This window comes from Bombyx mori, chromosome 26 (assembly GCF_030269925.1).
Source record: "Bombyx mori chromosome 26, ASM3026992v2".
NCBI classification, from domain to species: Eukaryota; Metazoa; Arthropoda; class Insecta; order Lepidoptera; family Bombycidae; genus Bombyx; species Bombyx mori.
In genome coordinates, this window is record NC_085132.1 from 4,049,707 (window position 1) to 4,071,611 (window position 21,905).

The 21,905-nt window shown below is 35.0% G+C and overlaps 1 protein-coding gene across 1 annotated transcript in view; it reads left to right on the top strand.

Annotated features, from left to right (window-relative positions):
* Positions 1–472: 472 nt before the first annotated feature.
* The window catches only part of LOC101741989 (equilibrative nucleoside transporter 2), a 39,801-nt gene continuing 18,368 nt past the window's right edge, over positions 473–21,905 (top strand). Inside the window, exons 1-2 of the mRNA XM_004933007.5 lie at positions 473–644; positions 4,175–4,335. Coding sequence (XP_004933064.1) covers positions 4,242–4,335 — 94 coding nt within the window. The 5' untranslated portion in view covers positions 473–644; positions 4,175–4,241. The remainder of the gene's footprint in view (positions 645–4,174; positions 4,336–21,905) is intronic.

A 21,905-nucleotide genomic window follows, 5' to 3' on the forward strand; every position in this document is an offset into this window, starting at 1 on the left:
AAAAATTGGTACCGCCTGGGGATTCGAACACCGTTGCGTTGCCTCGTTTGATACAAATAAACCGGACGTCTCATCCTTTAAGCTACGACGACATCTATACTGGTATTGATGTTTTTGAAATTTGTATCGATTAAATCCTGATTAATCAAGTGTTGTGTGACGTAAATTATTAACTCGTATTTATCACGTAAATCAAAACTTGACTTACTTCAAAAAGATTTCTAAGAAATGTTTTCGATCTCGATCTTAATGTAAATCGGCATCCCTATCAGAATATCGGTTATTATTTTTAGTTAACATATTTATTAGAGTCAAATTAATATATTAAGATAAACCAATGAGTACTAATAAATAACACGGTTATTAGACTATTATATTTCTGTATACTCTGTAATCCTTATATAGTCTGTGAAACTAAAAAATACATTCACACAATCACACAATGAACATAGATAATAAACTTACTACAATGAAATGAATGATATAAATCACAAGTGTTAAGGAAACATTGAGACGCGCGCGTGTTGGACGTGCTTAACCCTTTAAAAATAAAAGTGTAGTTATTAATAGTAAAAAGTTTGTGTATAGTGAAAACTTAATAGATTTCTTGAAAAGTTTATTTAGGACACAGTAAAATTAGGACGGTAAGTGATAAGTAAATGGTAACCACGCGTTGAACGAAGCACGTTTCCGAAAATATATATAGTTAGTTTTCAATTCATAATCCTTTGTAATAAAAGCTTAACATACGATTCTTAAAAAGCTTACTCTTAGCTCTTTTGGACAATAATCATATTACTTACATAGTTATAATGTATAGTGTGCAAAAACCAATTTTTAACATTACAAATAGGTACCTACCTAATATTTGCAGTTAAAATGGTTTTTATTAAAACTATTTAATACAGTATGAATGTATGAAGTCCAGGAATGGAAATATCATTTCAATATTTTTCCATACAAAATGGAATCAATCCAATATTTAAACAAAGGTAAAAAAATAATTCTTGCCTAAATATTTTCATTATTTAACAATTACTATAAACTGACATTTAGAACTAATATCTCAAGGTGGGTGGTGGCATTTACGTTGTAGATGTCTATGGGCTCCAGTAACCACTTAACACCAGGTAGGCTGTGAGCTCGTCCACCCATCTAAGCAATAAATAAAAAAAAAAAAATGTTCATGTTGTAATTAACTTTTAAAATTAAAGTAGAGATCAAGATATCTGACAAAAAGACGTATCACACAGAAACCTTATACATACATGTCTCTGAATTTTATAGTTGGATCATCCTGTCTCTAGTTCGGTCTAGAGACTAAAGACTAGTACGGCTTGCCAAAAACTAACAAGCCATGATCCATATTTACTAAATATAGTACTTAATTATTTTTGATGTGTGATGATAAAAGATAATTAATATAAAAAAATTCAAGATGTGACTGGAATTCATTGAATTCATTTGAATAAGGAATTGTCACAGTGCTTTGGAAACACTAATGAGAGGAGTGCATTGCCTTGGTGGTATGGGTCAAGTCAAATGATAGTATCTGAAAGTATACCCAATAGCAGTAATTTCTCATATAAGGCTAGACCACAACATTGTAAAGCATGAATCTCTGTTTCGATTCACATCAGGACAGTGTTCTGCTTTGCTTTGTTGAGTACTCCCATTTTTCCGGAATCAAATTTGCATTTAGCTTACGGCTCAGGTTGTGAAAATATGAATTCAGACCGATTCAGTATATAAGAGAAATTGTTAGTCAGTTTTTCCCTCAGACTCATACCAAGGTGATGGCTGCTCACCTGGAATAAAATAGGAAAGTCATAGAATGCAAGAGGCCAATATAGTTTGGCCAATAGTCCTATTAAAGTGAGAGCCCACAAATACAGAGCTTCTTTGGTTTGAACTGTTTACGATTCAAAAAAGCGATACGTAAGCGCTTCCGCGGATATAAATTCCAATTCATTCATATTCCATTGTGAATGTATATCGGCATACTTGAATTTGGGGCGGGGTGGCAAAATAAATTTGCGGAATTAGGGCGTGATGTAAATTCGCATTGGTTGGTATCATCGTCCTGATAATTTGTGCCGCCTTGTAGGGGTGACAGTCGATATGCAACTGAATTTAAAATTCGACCTTACGTCTCGAGTTATGCGGTGGTATTCATGCTTCATGCTGTAGACTGAACATCAAATTCTGTAAAATGTCATTTTACTCCTTAAATTCGACCCGCCTTATCGGCCGATCTTTGATTTGGTCGTTGCCTATCAGCTCCACAGAATCAACTCGCTAGGGAATACGTAAAACAAGATTTTTGTATTCTAATATTTTTTTCACCTAAATACGTCCCGCCATTTTTGGCTTTACGAGGGCATCGAACTTTGGTGGGTTGAGTGGCTCACCTGATGCCTTCTGTCTAATCATGGAAATATATTATACTAGCTTTTGGCCGCGACTTCCGCGTGGAATAGTTCACACAAATAATGCTTTATTTTAGAACAAATTCGGTTAGAATAAAAAACGTTATAGTGAGCCAACCTTAACATATAGACATATGGTGTCGCGGACTTTTTTTTTAGATCTTTTAAAGGGAAATAATTCTGTCATACATTTTTTTAGCGAAACTTTAACCGTTTCTGCAGCGCACGCAGCGGAAGCTCTCAAAAGGGAAAAAAAACCCCGATTTTGAAACATTCCTTATTAGTGCTCTGCTTGTATTGGTCATAGCGTGATGTTATATAGCCTTCCTCAATAAATGGGCTATCTAATACTGAAATAATTTTTCAAATCGGACCAGTAGTTCCTGGGATTAGCGCGTTCAAACAAACTCTTCAGCTTTATAATATTAGTATAGATTTAATCCACAAATACTAAACAATGCATTTTACATAATATCATTAATATATGATTCCGAATTTTGGTGGTTCAACTATAGTATAGTATTTATGTTGAATGTTACAAATATGCGACTGAGCAGTGCATTCCACAAGATCCGAGCGTAACATCGCTCCATATTCCGTGCTATTATCTTGAAATATAAACAACAATGAGATAAAGTGGAAATCAAACTGGTAAAATATAATTTAGTTACTTACCTACATAACAATGCTATCTTGTTACCAACGATAAACAGTAGTACAAGATAAAGGGATGGCGGATTATGTGCATAGATAAATATTTTGTGTAATTTATAAGCTTGTAATGTTATGTAAAACAATATAGACAGGTTTTTTTATACAATCTAAATTTGAAATTTCTTCGCTCTTTTAGGGTGATGCTTCTGCGTCGTAACTATGTATCAGTGCTAATTCTTAACAAAACAATCCGAGGCATTGCTCACACGTGAACTTTATTTTTATATCAATCATATATCATGTGTTATTGTAATAAACTAGCTATCTGACCACAGATTCGCTCTGCGTTGACTACGCTTTTTCTTAAGATTGGGCCAGCACTAGCCATGTAACTCCGAATGGTAAATAGTCGACGGCGCCCAAAACATGTTATTACGGATCCTGCCGATCCATTAACGATGCTTTTAGGTACCTCAAGCATCGGACACCGTCCTCGTCGAACCCGTCACTTGCAACGAAGGGCTCGACGAGCGAATTAACCCATAGACACAGCCCACTGAGTTTCTCGCCGGATCTTCTCAGTGGGTCGTGTGTCCGATCCGGTGGTAGATTCTGCGAAGCACTGCTCTTGCTAGGCCCATTGTTAGCAACACTCCGGCTTGAGCCCCGTGAGCTCACCTACATGTTACGGCGAAGCTGAAATAGCCTCTCAAGGCTATCAGCATAGGTAGGGAAAAAAGCAATGTAAGACTACGAAAGCAGTTTTCGGACACAATTATCGTTGTGGTCACAGATTATTTAAATTTAAACACTGATCTTCCTCATTTATTGCTCGTTTTACGACCGAAAACCGTATCAAAATCGGTAGCGTGAATAGTAGAAGTAAGTGGAGAATCAGACGTAGAGAGACGTCAAATAAAATTCACAAAAATAATTTAAAAACAAAAAGTCTAAATTCAAGTATAATTGAATGCTAATCACTGAAACGTTTCGAAATAAATCGACATAACATATCGTCGTCTGCCCCGAAGACCTATTTCCAAAAATACAATTCAAATGACCACTGTTATAAGTCTAACTTTTGTTGCCAGAACTCCGAAGCCGGTGCCTTGCACAGATGTCCGTATCACATTTATGATATAGGCCAACGTCGGAAACATGGAGATGAGCCATCAAGGTGGGGCGGAGGCCGAGAGCCTCCTAAGACATGACCAGAGGAGCGCCATCGTCATGCCCGGCCAGCGGACTGGACGTGAGTATAAAGAACTTTAAAAAATTACTTACGTTTAATTTCTTTTTGTTTTTTTCATTTTTCTTTCCGTATTTTGCGAGTTAAAAGAAAAACTCAAGTTTTAATGTATATGTTACGGTTAATGTGATAAATCAAAAATTATAATTAACAATTATTTGCTAACTGTTGCTAATTGTTGCTAATTGTTGCTAATTGTTAAATACTCTATTATATGATAAATTTTACAAATGGACAACCATTCTTGTTTGTTTCCACACACTAATCTGTGAACCTTCGGGTAAAGAAATAAACTATATTTTTGTTCAACATTTTTTATACACATATTATATTATTATAATATGATTTTTGATCATCCTTCTTTGATCCCAGGTGATATTGAAGGTTTTTTCCGAACATAAATTACCGAAGCTAAGGCGGGAGTTTCTAATATAAATTATTCGGCTCTGATTAATCGATTTAAAACACACATCTCTATTGATCCGTTGATTTTATAATAACTGGTTAAAGTGATTTATTTTCACGTGAAAAATGAGGTGTTAAAAAAATTAATATCACTTAGTAAGAAATGCTTAATTCTTACTATAAAATATAAATAGGTTTTTGGTTTATGGTTTAAACTAATCTGTAATAAATAATCAGTACAGTAAAAGTTAATTATTTGTGCTTCCTTCATTCACGTTTTCACTATTCGCGGATGAAAAAAATGCGACTCAATTCCTAGATTTGCGGCTAAAGATTTATTTATTCGCATACCTAATCGGTATATCCATACATGCATATTAATAAAAATGATTCCAATATGTAGATATCCAACCGAATATTATTTGTAAACGCGCTTTTCCACATTCACGATTTCTGTATTTGCGACACATTTATGGAACACTAGCTGACCCGGCAAACGTTGTTTTGCCATATATAAGATTTCCAGGGAAAATCTAGTGTAAGAAAAAAAAACTAACTTATTGTAAGCGTGTAAGGATATGGTGAATGAGTGAAATGAGTGAGGCATGTAGCGCTGTGAACGATGTAGGAATATAAAAATAACAAAACCTCATTCAACCACATAATGCCTCTTTATAACAAAAAAAAATGTCCAAAAAATAAAAAATAAATGTTAGGGGCGGACAACTCTTATCACTTAAGTGTATGAAAAGTAAATAGTAGCCGATTCTCAGACCTACTGAACATGCATACAAAATTTCATAAAAATCTGTCAAACCGTTTCAGAGGAGTATTGTAATTAACATTGGGACACGAGAATTTTATATATTAGATATACCCGCAAATAAGCAGCTTTTACTGTATTAGTATTGTAGCTTCGCAGTGGTAGGGCGTGTTATCACGCATCGGTTGGTACTGCTGTTGTACTTATTTTTCCGCCAAGTAGTCACGCTTTTCGTTCTGAACGATGGATAGTTGTGCTCCCAATGCATATGAAACTTTCATCTATGGTCTCATGTGGATGACGATAAGCACGTTATGAAAAACTCCGACAACCGGCCCATGTCCGTTGGGCTGCGACATACTAGGCTACTTACTACCCAGGCTAATAAAAAAAAAAAACTAATTTATCACTGGCCGTAACACATACTTTCCGGTTTCTTTTAAAACTTTTATCTATATAACTCCTTTAAAGATTTTAAAAACACAAAAATAACAATTTTAAACTATGTAAATAGTACCTGTTATTTTTTTTTCGTGTTTTTAATGTTATGGAGACTAAATGTTAACAGTATATCTGTGCTATTTTTACGAAAAGTCTTTTTAGTGCAATAAACAAATCTGCCAATCACATTATGTATTCATCTATTCAAATTATTTCGATCGCACATCGTGACGTAGGCGTTGTTACATAAAATGTAATGAGGATAAAAAGAAAAAAAATATATTAGACACTCACTAGATTTACTGTTCTTGACAGCTTCGAGAAGTACCCACTATCGAACAATAAGTGAGTATGTTTTTGTTACAGTAATTGGAAAGGTTTAATAAAATACGTCATGATTCATTAAGTAAAACAAATTATAACATGGCTTAACAATTTCGAGGTGTAAGGGTTCACACACTCAATTTTTTTATCTTTTTGTAAGTCTACCGGGAACGGCAGGCCTTATTAGTACTTGTTTCCGACCATGCTACATTAGATTTAAGGTTAAGGTTAAGATTAGATTAGTTTTATTTATCTCTATGCAAGACTTATATGTTTAAATGTATATTTAATTACAGAAATTAAAAAATATATACTAGAACAATAAACCTAAAAGTAAAAATCTTAAAAAATATCATATAATAACTACATAAAATATATTATTAAAAGGAGTCCCCTTAGGCAAGGTTCCGAAGATACTGGCAGCGTTCCCCCTTTGAATATCTAGACTAATTCTTTGTTCGAGGTAGCTGCCAGCTCTTCTGTCTCCTGTGATGTCGACTAACCTTTTTGCTATTTCCTTAAAAAGGCTTATAGCGCTAGGACCCCACGGACCAAGGGTCTCGACACCGAATGATAGATTAGATTTAAGTGACCACTAATGTCACTTGCAAAATGAAAGTATGTATATAGCAGTGTTATTTAAATATAAATTTTTATCACCATATTTTTATTTCCTATAAGTGTTTTGGGTGAGAACAGTGCTTTAGTTTTTAGAGACTATATATGGATAGACTCCGATAAATCCGATCCGATATTCCTGAAATTATTCAAAATTTCTATAGATAGTATTTTTAGGATTGTCTATTGAGTAAGTAGAGTCGTTTAGGTAATTTTTTTTCAATATCACTGTTTACGAAGCAAGCCTTGTTCCCCAAAGAGTTTGTGGCGGGTGGCCATCATACAACCCAAAATACGGAACAGATGCTTGAATTTCGCTTACCACATTTTCAAGATAAGCTTGCTTATATACAAGTTCCGAATAACATTTGTCAACCGTCGGTCTACCGACCAATATTACCAGCTCGGTAGATCTTCCTTTTGTCGTAGAGATCCAAAAGTTCCATGGCATATTCAGAATATATTCTACATAATAATATACATATTTAATAAAAACTAGTGGTCCCGCAGTAGTCGAAATTCAAATAATTAATTAAAATTATAAGCTTGAACATTATTATGGTTCTATTGTCAAAGATTATTTATTATACTTCTATAATCACAGATTTCGCCAAGACTACACTTTAGACAAATATTAACAAAGACAAACAATATTTAATCTATTCTCAATTTGACCATAGACTTTATGCAATAAGAAAAGTTTGACAATAAGCAAATAGTATGCATGCGTGCGTGTGTCAAATACATGGTAGTGTGTGTAATGTTTTCTTTATTGATTTAATGTATCTTTTATGCATTATTAAAAAAATATATTAGCATAGTGCACTCCTTCTTTATATTCGCTATAAGTGTGAGAAATTTCATACATACTCCTCCGTCCGCGCAATTTTCGTAAAAAGGGGTACAAAGTTTTTGCTTGACGTATTAATATTATTGTATAGATAAGAACTTAATTTCAATTTATGATAAAGAAATTAATTAGAAATTAGAGAGTAAAATTTAAATGTGCTCTATCAAAAATCATAGGCATTGTTATAATAGACTACGGGTACATTATTGTTCGCGGATGAGTAACTTATTGAAGTTAAATTTGAATAAAAAGGATGACATAACATTGAACGTTTGTACTAAACAAATATTGTTTGGTCGATAATTTGTTAGCGTAGACAGACCCAACTAGTTTATGATAATGTCGTTCCTCGAGATATAAAATGTGACCTTGGGACGTAAGTTGGATATTACTTTGAGGTAGGAGACTTTTGGATGTGGTTTTATCTACAACTAACCAAAGTTTTATAAGTCGTCGTGGCCTAAAGGATAAGACGTCCGGTGCATTCGTTTTGAACGATGCAACTATGTTCGAATCCCACAGGCAATTACAATTTTTTCAATTAAATACGTACAACTCGACCAAGCTAAGTTTGCACCTCGCATCGATTACGTCACACTGCCGCTTAGGTACAGTCTGAAAAAAGGATTCTTTTTTTTAATTTATTTTTTATTGTTTAGATGGGTAGACGAGCTCACAGCCCACCTGGTGTTAAGTGGTTACTGGAGCCCATAGACATCCACAACGTAAAGGCGCCACCCACCTTTACATGCTATGACTTTAAAAATGTAAACAAATGTTTGTTAGATTTTACTTTGCATTTCTTGTTTTTAACAATATATTATACATAGGTACATTAGAATATAGCGTTATCGGGTTTTAGTATTAAGACCCCACGGGCGTTCTTGCACTTTTTAAATTTGTATCCCAATTGCTCAGTAATAATTTTCCTTTCTGTTTCTTTTTTAGGATTATTTACTTAACGTATGCTCACGAATGACTTCCTCGGTGAAGGAATGGCATCGTGTAATAATATGTTAATATTGTGTTATCGTAGCTATACGATAAACGTTCAAGCGTATCGAGTAATTAGACCTGTATTTTATAACGAGAGTAAATATGTATATTCGAATAACTAGCGGCCCGCTCCGGCTCCTCTCGGGTCAGCAAAAAAATCAATAGTTTTTGCAGGGCACGAGATGTAACGAATATTTTAGGTAATTTTTTACACCTTGGGTTACATTATTGGATTTTTAGTAAGGATCCCTAATTTTTTCCAAAAAAGATTATATCCTATTTCACTCGGGAATAGTGTAGCTTCCAAACAGTGAAAGAATTTTTCAAATCGGTCCAGTAGTTTCGGAGCCTATTCAATACAAACAAACAAATCTTTCCTCTTTATAATATTATAGTATAGATAATTAATAAGCTTGCTCGCTCATCCGTTCGCATACGGACTGTTGTCGTAAAACAATGGTATCGTATTGCGGTATGTGTTTATGATAATATCATTCGTGGTCGGTTATACTGGGGCTGGTTTATTGTTGTCTAAAGCATCACCTCTATTCATTGGGGTTTCACATTGTACGAATAAAGTGTTTTTGTTTTTTGTTCTTTGAGATTGATTTTAAATTATGTTAATCACGTTTAATTGATTAATCTTGACCGGAAATCGAGTAACTTTGTTATTATTTACCGACAAAACCGTTTAAAAAAAAACTTCCTCCGAAATTACTTAGTAGAGTTAGAAATACATTGGATACTTTCGTTTTTTTTATTACGAGTACTAGCTGACCCGGCAGACTTCGTGGTGCCTCAATCGATAAATAAAAGACCGACGGGGAACACATCAAAGGAAAAACAAAATTGTTATTTTTATTTAATTCCGAGCATATTCATATTTATCTTCCTTTTAAACCTTCTCTGGACTTCCACAAATAATTCAAAACCAAAATTAGCCAAATCGGTTCAGCCGAGACTAACGAACAGCAATTCATTTTTATATATATAGAGATAAGTCATGGTTTTTTATTTTATTTTTATAACAGCTAAGAGGCAAACGAGCAAGACGGGTCACCTGATGGTAAGTGATTCACCGCCGCCCACGGTCACCAGCGACGCCATGGCGCCAGTGCGTTGCCTAAATTACGATATTCACATTACTTTAAAAACTTATGAGCAAGTTTGATTCACAGCAACATTTAATACTGCTACCATAATACTGTCCCGAGCCGTAGACAAAATTAAAATTACTTTTTTCACTATCTACTAAACCGTTATTCATGGATATCGTCCAGAATGTGTTGACAAACTGCAAATTGATGTGTTAATAAATTTTCTCTCGAATTGAATACACAAATTGATATTATATAAAAAAAAAAAATTATCAATTGACCTGCATTGATTACATTGCTTGACAACTACAACTGGCTCCGTCTGAAACAACAGATAGGCAATCGGACACCAATAACAACATTCTACAACGTAGTTATATTGAATCCTAATTAGATTAAATCCTAGCACTCACCGCGTGTCACTCACATTAATGTAATGCTTATCGTAGATTATCGTATTACTGTGTGATCTATGATTAACTTATCGATTGTTTTGACTCCTAATGACGTTACAGATAGTTTGAAAGTTGAGAAATAATGAGAGGTCCATTTCCTGTCTACCCATTAATAGAATCGACTTTAAATCGATTATATATTTATAGCACTCATTGGTCAACATTTTGCAGCGATTCCGTAACATGGAAAACACATCATAACCACGTGGATTTCCAATATTTTTTTTACATTTTATGATATTTGTTTTTGTTTATTATACAATTAATTAGGGGCTTACTAAACCAAACAGGGTAAGTTTTATATTTATACGAGGTCAAAGGTGTATGACGAGCTATTATTTCGAATAAGATATCATAAAATTTATTTTTAGCTTGTAATGTGTATTGTTGCTGCTTTGCCAGAAACCTTCGAAGTGCCAATGAAAACTGAATAAAGTTGTAACTTTGGGAAACGATTGGCAAATTCTTAGAAAACGGTCTCCTCCTCCTCGCTTCGGTTTCCTCGATGCTGAGGATCGTGATCACCTCCTCGCAACAAGAGTTTATTGTGGATCACTCTACGTCATTTGTTCCTATCTGCCGCCGAGTGTAGAACATAGAGCACGATCAATTCAAAAATAATAATAAAAAATCATAATTAATTTATTATAAAAAAAAAAGAACACAATATTCCTAACCTAAAAGTACATGTTATTATCCGCAACATGCTTCGTCAGATTACAGAAATAAAGTTATCAGCAACATGCTTCGTCAAAAATTATGTTAATAGTATGTTACAAATTCAAATTCAAAATCGTTTATTTTAACTTAGATGTCAGCAAAACACACTTGTTGAATGTCGAAATATAAATAACAATGTTAACTTTACCACCGGTTCCAAAAAGAGCCACAGTCCTGAGAAGAACCGGCGAAACAAACTCGGCGGGTTTTTTTTTGTTTTTTTCTCAAATATTTTCTTTATTTTTTAAATGTTTATGTTTATTTGCATAGTTCTATCTTTGATCAGCTATATGTATAGTCAACGCGTTTAGCTACTTGACCCGTTCAATGTCCAGTCCAACGGAGGTCGATGTTATTTAATTCGCTCTCTGACACTTTATCATTCATCACACTTACACAATCAACTCGATGCTACGTAACAAAATTCGTAGAATTGTCCAATTACTACACGCGATTTTACTATAATGGGACTACTGTGTGTCACTTAGGCTTAACAGTAACAAAGATAAGGATTAATTTAAGGTTTCACTGTTTTATTGTCAATGCCCATGAACTCAACTAAGTTCATTTGCATATTTTTTTATTATTAACGAATACCAGCAGATGCATCTGGAGTTAAGCTGTTACGGAAATCCATAGACGTTATAAGATAAATCCCACCCCCAAGCCTAGCTAAAAAGTCGAAGTATCAAATGTATTAGAATAGCTATTCTACATTTAGGACTAAACGTTTTATTGCTTCGACGTTCCAGTGATATCAATCCTTCACGTCGTTACGGATCCTCCCAATCCATTAACGGTGCTTTTAGGCACCACAAGCACCGGTCACCGTCCTCGTCGAACCCGTCGCTTGCGACGAATGCCTCGACGAGCGAATAAACCCATAGACACAGCCCACTGAGTTTCTCGCTGGATCTTGCCAGTGGGTCGCGTTTCCGATCCGGTGGTAGATTCTGCGAAGCATTGCTCTTGCTAGGGCCAGTGTTAGTAACGCTTCTGGTTTGAGCCCCGTGAGCTCACGTACATGTTAGGGTGAAGCTGAAATAGCCTCTCAAGGCTATCAGCATAGGTAGGAAAAAAAAAAAACCTTGAAGCATTTTAAGTCCCTTAGGACTGCCTACAAGTATACATCAAAACTAGGTAAAGCAAGAATTCGATAGCAAAATGATATTATACTGCAACTAACGAGAAATGGAAAATAGCGTGAAGTAGCCCGGAAGAATGTTTGCCATTGAATCAAGCAAGAATAGCATGTAATAATCTATCAATATACGTGTAATAAAATAGTAGAACCCGGTGTATCTGTATATTCAAGAAAAGCAATAAAAATATAAAGTAGGTAACTAGAGTAAAGTAATAAAATATAAACCGGCGATTGCTTTTTGTTTGCTTGTTTTTTTGTTCGCGCGATCTCCAAAGTTATTGAACGGATTTTCAAGTGGCTTTCGCAGGCTTAGTGCTAGGCAGCGGATTGGCTCTGCCAAATACTCACCATCAGGTGGACCGTGTGCTCGTCCGTTACCGTTACCTTAGTAGACGGTAATAAAAAAAAAGGAGACAGAATAATTTGACTCTTACCGTAAATAAATAAGAGTGTGAATAATAATAAAATGGAATGTCTGAAATACAAAGGTTGGGCGTTATAGTACGTACATTAGATGCGGGTAGATGTCGCCTTCTCATTCGCAAAGCCACCGCTCTTGTGTTGTTAGGTCTCCTTCGGAGGCGTTCGGGCAGCTGTTAGCTAATACCACCCGTCCTGGCTGAGCCTTTTGCTCGCCCACATGTCCTGGTGAAACTGGAAAGGCCAAAAAAAAATTAATATCGCCAATTTATTTTTTCGCCGGTACCAAACCTCTTACAACGTTTCCGCGCCTAGGAAGCGCACAGAATATTGGACTTTATAGCCAAATATGTTAAAGCCTCACCTACAAAACGAAGCCTTTGCACTCTGGCCCGACGCCCGATCTTTGCCCGTGACAGGGGTTGATACCACCTGTCTTTTTATAACGTATTTCTATAGTGTTTTGCGTTCCAGTTTGCAAGGTGGGTTAACCGTTCTGGTAATAAAAATAAATAAATTTGCGCACATTATTTTTTACTACTTACTGGTAGGGCATAATGTGTGACGGCACGGGTAGGTACGGAGCTTTGTTGTAAAGCAGTAATTCTTTCGGTTTGAAGGGTGAGGCAGCTGTTGTTGAACTTGGAAACTTAGACTAGAACTCATGTCTGAAGTTGGGTAGCTATATTTACGTTGTTAATGTCTATGGGCCACGCATGTTATTTAACACCAGAAGGGACGTGAGCTCGTTTGCACATCTAAAAAAAACATTAACCATACAAGTAACACGGGACACGTACTGTTAAGACCGCTAAGATAATTTTTTTTATTTGTTTGGCTGTGACATGTCATATGTTCGGTGAACATCCAGGAGGAAAGTTTATTCCAGAACCAGATGGTACGTGATGTAATGCGATTTAATAATATGTCGACCTCATTATAAGCAACTCGGCTGGATTATTTTTCGTTCATGTTTTGTCGGTATAGTCGGTTAAGTTCGAACAAAGAACTAAATCCGTGAAGGCTATTTGAATTGCAAAAGTGCGAATGCGGTTGCAGAGCATTGAAACGAATCACAAGGGTTCATTTCAATTCATTTTATATCGATGCGAACAATGACGATTGTTTCGTATTTAAGCATTTAAATTCTTTTTAATGTATGCCTCTACATTGCTTGTTTGTTGTACTCTTTGTTTTTCGTAGAATTTTAAATTAAGTATTCGACTGTCTTAATGTTTTGAAGCGGATGGATGACGTGAGCGATGTGGTCTACTTTATCCACTTAACGGTAACGTAGAACCGCCGTCTCCCGATACATGTCCTATCGGATCAGGTCTTGATGCTTTTAGGCTCTTCTAGCACCGGTCATTATCCTCATCGAACTCGTCGATCACGACGAAGAGTTGCGAGGTGTGAACCAACCCACACAACTCGCTGAGTATCTCGCCGATTTGCTCAGTGGGTCGCGATTCCGATCCATTTGTAGATTCTGCGAGGTACTGCTCTTGCTAGGGCCAGTGTTGGCAAATTGAGGTATGGCCCGTGAGTTCACCTACCAGTAAGCGTGGCTGGAATAGCTCCTTAGGCTACGGGCAAATAGGTAGGAGAAAAAACTTCATTAGAGCTATGAACCAATCTTCTGTGTATTATGTTATAAGCTATAAATTCTTTTTTTTATAAATAGTTATTGAGAGAATCAAATATAAAATTTGACATCTTGTTATTGAAGAGTTTTTATCTTTATAAAGCTCTACGGTCGATAATGAAAAGGTGTAAGTGACATTGTCAAAAGAACAAAGATTCGGAATCATTGTGTGAACGATCTTTATTGTATTGGAGAGCTAAAACTTGTTCAGGAGGCGCCCTTTCAGCCATAAAAGTTGGTCAATCAATACCTCAAGTAATTCTGTTCTAACAATAGAAAAGGCCAGCGGAATCGTTGGTTAGCGAAATAAGGGAAAGTTTGTATGACCAAAGTCTCTGCAGTACAACGAGCCTCGGTAAAGTATTCGGATCTAATTATAAAATCTTCGGTAGGAAAGTTGTGGTTTTGATAAGGCAGCTATTATGTGAAAGACGTTGGGAATCAAATAGATATATACGACTTTTACATGAATAATAATATGGATTGTACATATGGACTACGTGCCACTTACATATTGTGACAGGTTCAAGCTTGGGCACAAGCGTTCAATATATCTGTTGTGTGGTCAAGAAAGCAATGTAGAATGTAAATTATTTTATAAATGGTATTATAGCTTTACATTAGGCCGAGTGCTTATTGAGCATCAAACAAACATTATTATTTGATGCTCCTATTCTCCAAACTTGTTAATTTAGGGCACTTAGTCGTAGATCCGTAGAGCCTTCAAGGATCGTATTTTTTTAAAGTTCTTATTGCACGAAATTGGTTGCTCACTCCCCACTTCATGTTAAGGGTTAATCGGAATCAATAGACATCACAATTCAAAGTAAATCAGTTTTGCGTAAATTGGCATGATAAATAAATTAACTTTCTCGCAGATTGAATAGGAGGCGGGTAGTTATTAGCTACAATACTAATAAGGTCAAGGACTAATTTAGTGGAACGTAACAGGAAATTGTGTATAAAACGAAATAGATATTTGTAGCTTTATTTATACATATTAGTAAAATGCTGAATTTGGATTTTGGTTATACGTTGTAAGTTGGATTGGAAGTTTGTTAACGTCGAAAAAACAAACAACCAAAATACAAAAAATCTGTTACTCCTTTAGTTTTTCGAAATACTTCTTCTAATCTTTGCCATACACACTCCTGATCGTATTAATAAAATATTGAGAAATTGCATTCCATTCTTCCCGCAATATGTTTTTAAGATGCGTAAGATACACATATCGTAAAGTTTCGTAATTGCTCCCATAGAGATATCTCCGCACAGTATGCGGCGCATACTACAACAGATCGCCCACCATACGTACATTTTTCGATGATGCTGCAGCCACTGAGTATGAATATTTATTCTTGCCATCATCTGACTTCTCATAAAACCACGAACAGAAATGAACAGAAGTTTGGTTCTTTGGTCCCGAAAATTGAAACAAAATCAAGATAATAATGTTTGAAACATCGTCGGATGTAATAACGCAATTAAAAGAAATAATCTGGAACTTTTTTTTAAATAAAATTTGAGGCCAGTACGCACATAATTACAACATGAAAAATTAAACCTTCTTTTGCGTTTCTCTAACTTTATCCGTGTCACTAAAAATAAAATAAAACTGAATAGGAAAGCGAATGTAGAGACCGGTCTATTCGAAGAATATACAATGGAAAAGCAAATTAAATTAACTTTTTTTAGAATTCGATTTTGAAGTGCTAACACATAACTCAATTAAGACTCGAACTATCCGAATTAGGTAACTATCTAAAAACTCTTTCACATTTACCGGTTCCTCAACTCTTAATAAATATTTATGATAATGCGTAGGAACAAAATATGGTGACGCTCCACCACGTGGGAGTAACAGGCATAGCTTCAAACACGTTCAAACAACACGATTCCAAATATAATCTATCGAATCGATTCTAAAAAAAAGTATTTCAACATTCAAATTAGCTTACATTAACGTTTTTCTTGAAGATGTAGGTTGATAGCGTAGCGGTTTTTTTTGTTAGTTTAGGCAATAGCTGCACTTGCCTCAGATAAGCACGTACCTACTTACTTACCTTGGGACAACAATGCTTTGCGATAACCCAATTAACTTGATTGCTACTTCCTATGGACTGTATTACACATTATACGTGTAATATAAGGAATGACTTCTACCAGATTGTAAAAGTGTTCTCAAGTTGATTTATTTTTAATGGCATGATTCGAAATTTAATCTAGACACACGGGGGCCAGGAAAATCTAAAGGTATTATATAATTAGGGTGCGGATTTATAAATCATAACGTGACGTCACAAGTATTACAATTCGAAGAATGATTTTTTGAAAGTGCCTAAAAATATTGAATACGTTTTTTCACCTTCCTATTCGCTGGTAGCCTATGGGGCTATTCCAGTTTCGCGTGGTCTGGTAGGTGAGCTCACGGGCTCAACCTTAGAGAATTTGCTAACATTAGCTCTAGCAAAAGCAGTCCTTTGCAGAATCTACCACCGGATCGGAAACGCGATCCACTGAGAAGATTCTATCTGAAACTCAGTGGGTAATGTCACAATTCTAAAAGATCCGCAAATGTTTACTGTTATTCGGAATACCAGAAGTCTGTATGTACGTAAGCAGGTATTATAACAAGGGCTCTTTCTGTCGCGAAGCCATCAAACTTTCCGGCTTGAAGTCAAATAATAAACCAGATACTTCAATCTCGTTCATGCTGTTTGCTATTTCTATTATTATTATTTCGGTACTACTTCACAGGTTATTTTTTTTAAGGTTATGGCATGTATCGTTCAAGACGGAACGCACGATTATCAAAGTAGATATAGGTAAAATGTTATGTGCCCGTCCGTGTGGTCTCATAATATGCTGCCTAAATAGTAATAGTTTAGATACAATGTGTGACAAAATGTATAATTATGTAAACCACAGCTGTGTAATTTGCGTATAATAATAATAATAATAATTTAGTGGTAATGAATGTTCAATATTGAAACACGTGTAATGGAATGTTATCTTAAATACCTCCCGTATAGTTCAAGTGGTGTGTTGCAAGTAATCATAATGGTAAATGGATAACATATGGACATTATAAAATTATGCTGTTATTATAATTCAACGTTGAATGAAGTATATTGGATCATTAGCAGTCTCAATCATTACCAATTTTCAACAGCTTTTAGGCCGTTGGTGCTTATTCTCTTTGCTCGATTAGTTGGGTTATTTTCGACTCTGTGAGCTGGCTGTTATTATCTGTTTGGGGCGGGAAAGGCCGTAGTACTGCATTCGGACTTTCATAGGGATATCCGTCCAGGTCCCTAAAACCCAGGACCTAGAACTTATTGGGTGCCATCTCGAGGTTCAATCTCGTAATTTTATCGATGACGGGCTATTGCACTGGCAAGATAAGAGGGTACCGAAAACTGTTGATCCTGGCTAAGACCAACGTGTTATCTTTGTGACAAATTACATGAAAGTTCAAGACAAGACGTTGTCCCAAGGAAGTAATTAGGAAATATTTCTACAAAGTTTTGTTAGATTAAAATTTGCGGTCGGTTCGGTTTTCGGTTCTACATATCCAGTTTTGGCCAGTCCGAACCAAAGATTAGGTTCAGTGGTAAGCTTTGGGGGAAGCCTATGACCAGCAGTGGACTGCCGCAGGCCGATGATGATGATGATGAAAGTTTGCTATCATATCCTGCTATTGTTATTGTATGATTAATTTGTGTACCCAACTAGGTTAGCTCTTGTCAGTAGGATTTATGTCTGGCATAATTGCAAATTGCATAGGTTTTTTTTCTACAATACATTGTAAATTCATTTAAGTATCTATAACCGATCATGTTGAGTTTTCATAAAACATTGATTTATACAGATACTAATTAAGTTGATTTTTAGGCAATGTGAGAATCTGTGACGGTCTATTTGAAAGTAATAGGAAACATTTGATGTTATTTACAGAGAAAAATCTAGCCTAGGTATAGGATTTTTAGGATTCTTCTTCTTTTTTCCTATTACCATCTGCTGGGGTGGGTGTAGTAGGGCTCGAATCAAATCCTTCCATTTACATCGATCTTGGGCAGTATGTTCTAGCTCCTTAGATTTAGATTTTTAGATTTTTAGGTTGCCAACTTTTTGTATTTACTTAAATTGCCGACCATCCATTTGCGTCGTTTACTATTATATATCTTATCGTATATCTTAAAAAACTGTCTAGAAGTATTCTATTTATTAATACGCATTCGTGTTCGGCACGTGGGGACTATATAGTAAAAAATTTAAACTACTTAGTCTGGCCATAAATACTGTTACAATTAAAAATAAACAAAATTCGATTGCAAATAACATTTATTACTTTTATAGTGTGTTAGTTTAATATATAAATATAAAACAATTTAAAGTATAAAAAGCTTATTCGAAGTGGTCTCCATTGGCTGCAATACAGTCCTTTAAACGTTGAGGCCAATTATCAATAGAAGCACGCACTCTTTCCATGGGATAATTTTTCACTGCCAATCGTACGGATTGTTTTAAGGACCCCAAATTATCATGGCGTTTAGAGCAAGCCGTACTCTATAAAACTGACCATAAATCATAATCCAGCGAATTAAGATCGGGACTAGACGACGGCCAGTCTTCAGCTCTGATGAACTGATTGAACATGGTGTTGTTAAGGGGCTTCACTACCTTCTCAAGAATGGTATCTTGATACACTTGTGCCGTTGTTTTGATACCTTTTTCACAAAAGTATGGCTCAGTCACTCCTCCATAGCTAATACCCCACCAAACCATCACTGAAGTCGGATAGTGCCCACGTTGCACTCTGTCGACTAATTGGGAAGCTTCCTTAGAGCTTTGAGCATAAATACGGTCATTTTGTTTGTTAAAATGTTGCTCAATTGTAAAAAATTTCTCATCCGTAAACAAAAATTTTCTATGGCCTCCCTTTGCGTACCGCTTCAGTAGTTGTTTCGATTTTACCACCCTATTCTCTTTTAAATTATCAGTTAAGAAATGACCAGTACGTCTCTTATAGGCTGCAAGTCCTAAATCATCTTTTAAAATACGCGTCATGGTTCTAGGTGCTATCTTCATCTCCCGAGATAAAATATTTTGCTTTCGGACAGGATTTCTTCGAATTCTTTCCCTTATTGCTTTGACCACCTTTTTCTAACGAACCCTATGTGGACGGCTAGATCTTTTTATGTCACAAACAGAGGAGGTCTCATTGCACCTATTAATAGCCCGGTACACAAACATTTTACTAATATCAAGTGTATTGAGAGTTTTAAAAATTGCATTTGGCTCCATACCTACTTTGTGTAATGCAATCACAGCGATTCGGTTCTCTTTATCACCCCACTCCATTTGAATATCGCAAAATATTGTACAATGTATTGGCGCCAAAATGAGAAAACTCAATGAGCAATCATATAAAAATGACAGATTCCAAATTCAAATGTAATATTTTGTTTATTTTTAATTGTAACAGTATTTATGGCCAGACTAAGTACATATTTAATCTGTATTATTGTGGCACATAATTGTTTTATGACGTACACACTAGTAGCATCTATGCGTGCGAAAGAGAAAGCTAGATGTTTCATATAAAAATGACAGATTCCAAATTCAAATGTAATATTTTGTTTATTTTTAATTGAAACAGTATTTATGGCCAGACTAAGTATTTAATCTGTATTATTGTGGCACATAATTGTTTTATGACGTAAACACTAGTAGTATCTATGCGTGCGAAAGAGAAAGCTAGATGTTGCCGTATATCTGTGCAATTTAGTTTGGTTGATTTTAATAGTATTTGATGTTGCGTATTTATATCATGTATAAAAGCAAATATAGCAAAAATGTATATTTTATAGTGTCGCTAAAAAGAGGACGAGTTGCAAGAGGTCATCTGTAAGTCAGGGACTTTGTAACCAACTTACACCCCGACACTTATTACATCGTTAATGACGATAGTTATATTCTGAGAAATCTAATGTTATGAGAAATCTAATATTTGAGTCGACTATTATCAAAGCCGGCAATGTGACTTTTGGACAATTATTGGTAAATCAGAAAAACGAATTATTGACTTTGTATTCCATTGGCAGTCACAAAACTCTTCTGAACGACATCTTAGATAAATAACAGGTCAAGTATTAACCTTTATTTAATACAGGTTTTGAACCGTATTCTTTGAAGGAGACGATTATATTCAAATCAATCTGTATTGACATATCAATAAAAAAAAATTGTCCAAATGCACAGATTGCCACCTTTGATAATAGACGACTCGTTTAATGTTCGTATGTAATTAAATCATCGCTAAATTGTTAATTATTTCTGTATAACTAATTTCTGTATACTTATCTATATATTAAAACGTGAAGTAAAAACTTTGTATCCCATTTAACGAAAATTGCGCGGACGGAGGAGCATGAAATTTCCCACACTTATAGAGAATATAGAGAAGGAGTGCAGAATGCTAATATTTTTTTAAATTATGCCTAAAAAATACATTAAATAAAAATAAATAAAAACGTTACACACACTACCATGTATTTGACGCACACACGCATGCATACTATTTATTTATTGTCAAACTTTTGTTCTTGACGTCTGTGGTCAAATTGAGAATAGATTAAATATTGTTTGTCTTTATTAATATTTTTCTATAGTGTAGTCTTGGCGAAATTTGTGATTATAGAAGTATAATAGTTTTTGAAAATAGAATCATAATAGTGTACAAACTTATAATTTCAATTAATTATAGTCGAATTTCGACTACCGGGCGACCACTAGTTAGTTAAATTCCTTCAACGTTTATCTTCACTAATTATGTAAAACAAAATCCTTTTTGTTTTACATAATTAGTGTTAAGGATAGTGTACGATAATGAGAGAACTAAATTAAATTTTTAACTCTAATAGAATTGCTTCTGGTCGGTATAGAATACCGACATGTTTTCTATGTTATTTTATTGTTTATACTATTTTAGAGTTTCTCAGATTATATTTAATTTTAATTAATAGATGAATATTTAGCAACGTTTCGGTCATCTGACGAAGCAATTACTAATTTGACAATATTATCAATGTATTTTCCAATTAATGATTTTTTTATTGCAAAGATGGGTGGATGAGCTCACAGCCCACCTGGTGTTAAGTGGTTACTAAAGCCCATAAACATTTACAATGTAAATGCGCCACCCACCTTGAGATATAAGTTCTAAGGTCTCAAGTATAGCTACAACGGTTGCCCTACCCTTCAAACCGAAACGCATTAGTGCTTCACGGCAGAAATAGGCAGGGTGGTGGTACCTACCCGCGTGGTCTCACAAGAGGTCCTACCACATCAGTAATATGCACACAAAGACCTTCGTGCAATGTGTTACATTTAATATTATATATAAGAATAAATAACAATTTCGTGAAAACATTCAATACGAGCAACATAAAAACATTATCAAAGATGTTATCTGCTTCTCCAATTTCCAACTTTAACCGTTTTGGTTGTTGCACCACACGAACCAATTTGTAAGCGATAAAGAATAAACATAAAAACTTAACTCGCCCCTTATAATCTGACGATAACAAATGTATTGTTCGTTTACTTGAAGAAATTTTTAACTGTAGTAGTCCGATAAGTTTAATGCTGTCGAATGAAACAACGAGGCAGTGAATAAGCTGTGCTGTGTTA